The sequence below is a fragment of the Chaetura pelagica genome, unplaced genomic scaffold, assembly GCF_000747805.2.
Source record: "Chaetura pelagica isolate M959 unplaced genomic scaffold, ChaPel_1.0 scaffold562, whole genome shotgun sequence".
NCBI classification, from domain to species: Eukaryota; Metazoa; Chordata; class Aves; order Apodiformes; family Apodidae; genus Chaetura; species Chaetura pelagica.
In genome coordinates, this window is record NW_009952307.1 from 792,254 (window position 1) to 792,553 (window position 300).

At 68.7% G+C, this 300-nt stretch overlaps 1 protein-coding gene across 1 annotated transcript in view; it reads left to right on the forward strand.

The window, feature by feature from the left end:
- Window positions 1–174, forward strand: part of LOC104397812 — a gene marked incomplete at its 3' end in the record, with an annotated part of 25,977 nt that extends 25,803 nt beyond the window's left edge. The window contains 1 exon segment of the mRNA XM_010007824.1: window positions 37–174. Coding sequence (XP_010006126.1) covers window positions 37–174 — 138 coding nt within the window.
- Between the last annotated feature and the right edge of the window lie 126 nt (window positions 175–300).

Consider the following 300-nt stretch of genomic DNA (forward strand, 5'->3'; position numbering starts at 1 on the left):
GTGGGGTGGAGCCAGCCCCTGCTGCCTGTGTTGCAGATGCTGGACCTCCCCAACCTTGGTGTTGTGCTGGACCTGGCCCTGGAGATCTTCCCTGCCTATCTGGAGAGTCAGAGCCTGGGGATGCCCAGCCTGGTGCTCGGGGGCATCCTGAAGCTGACCCAAAGGCCTGACACAGTGAGCAGGGGAGGGCTGGGACAGCTGGGACAGCAGCCCCGGGCGGAGCAGCGGGCGGTGGGTACCGGGGGGCGCAGGCTGCTGCGGGCACCGGGCTCTGTGCTGGCTGCTGCCGGCTCTCCTGCA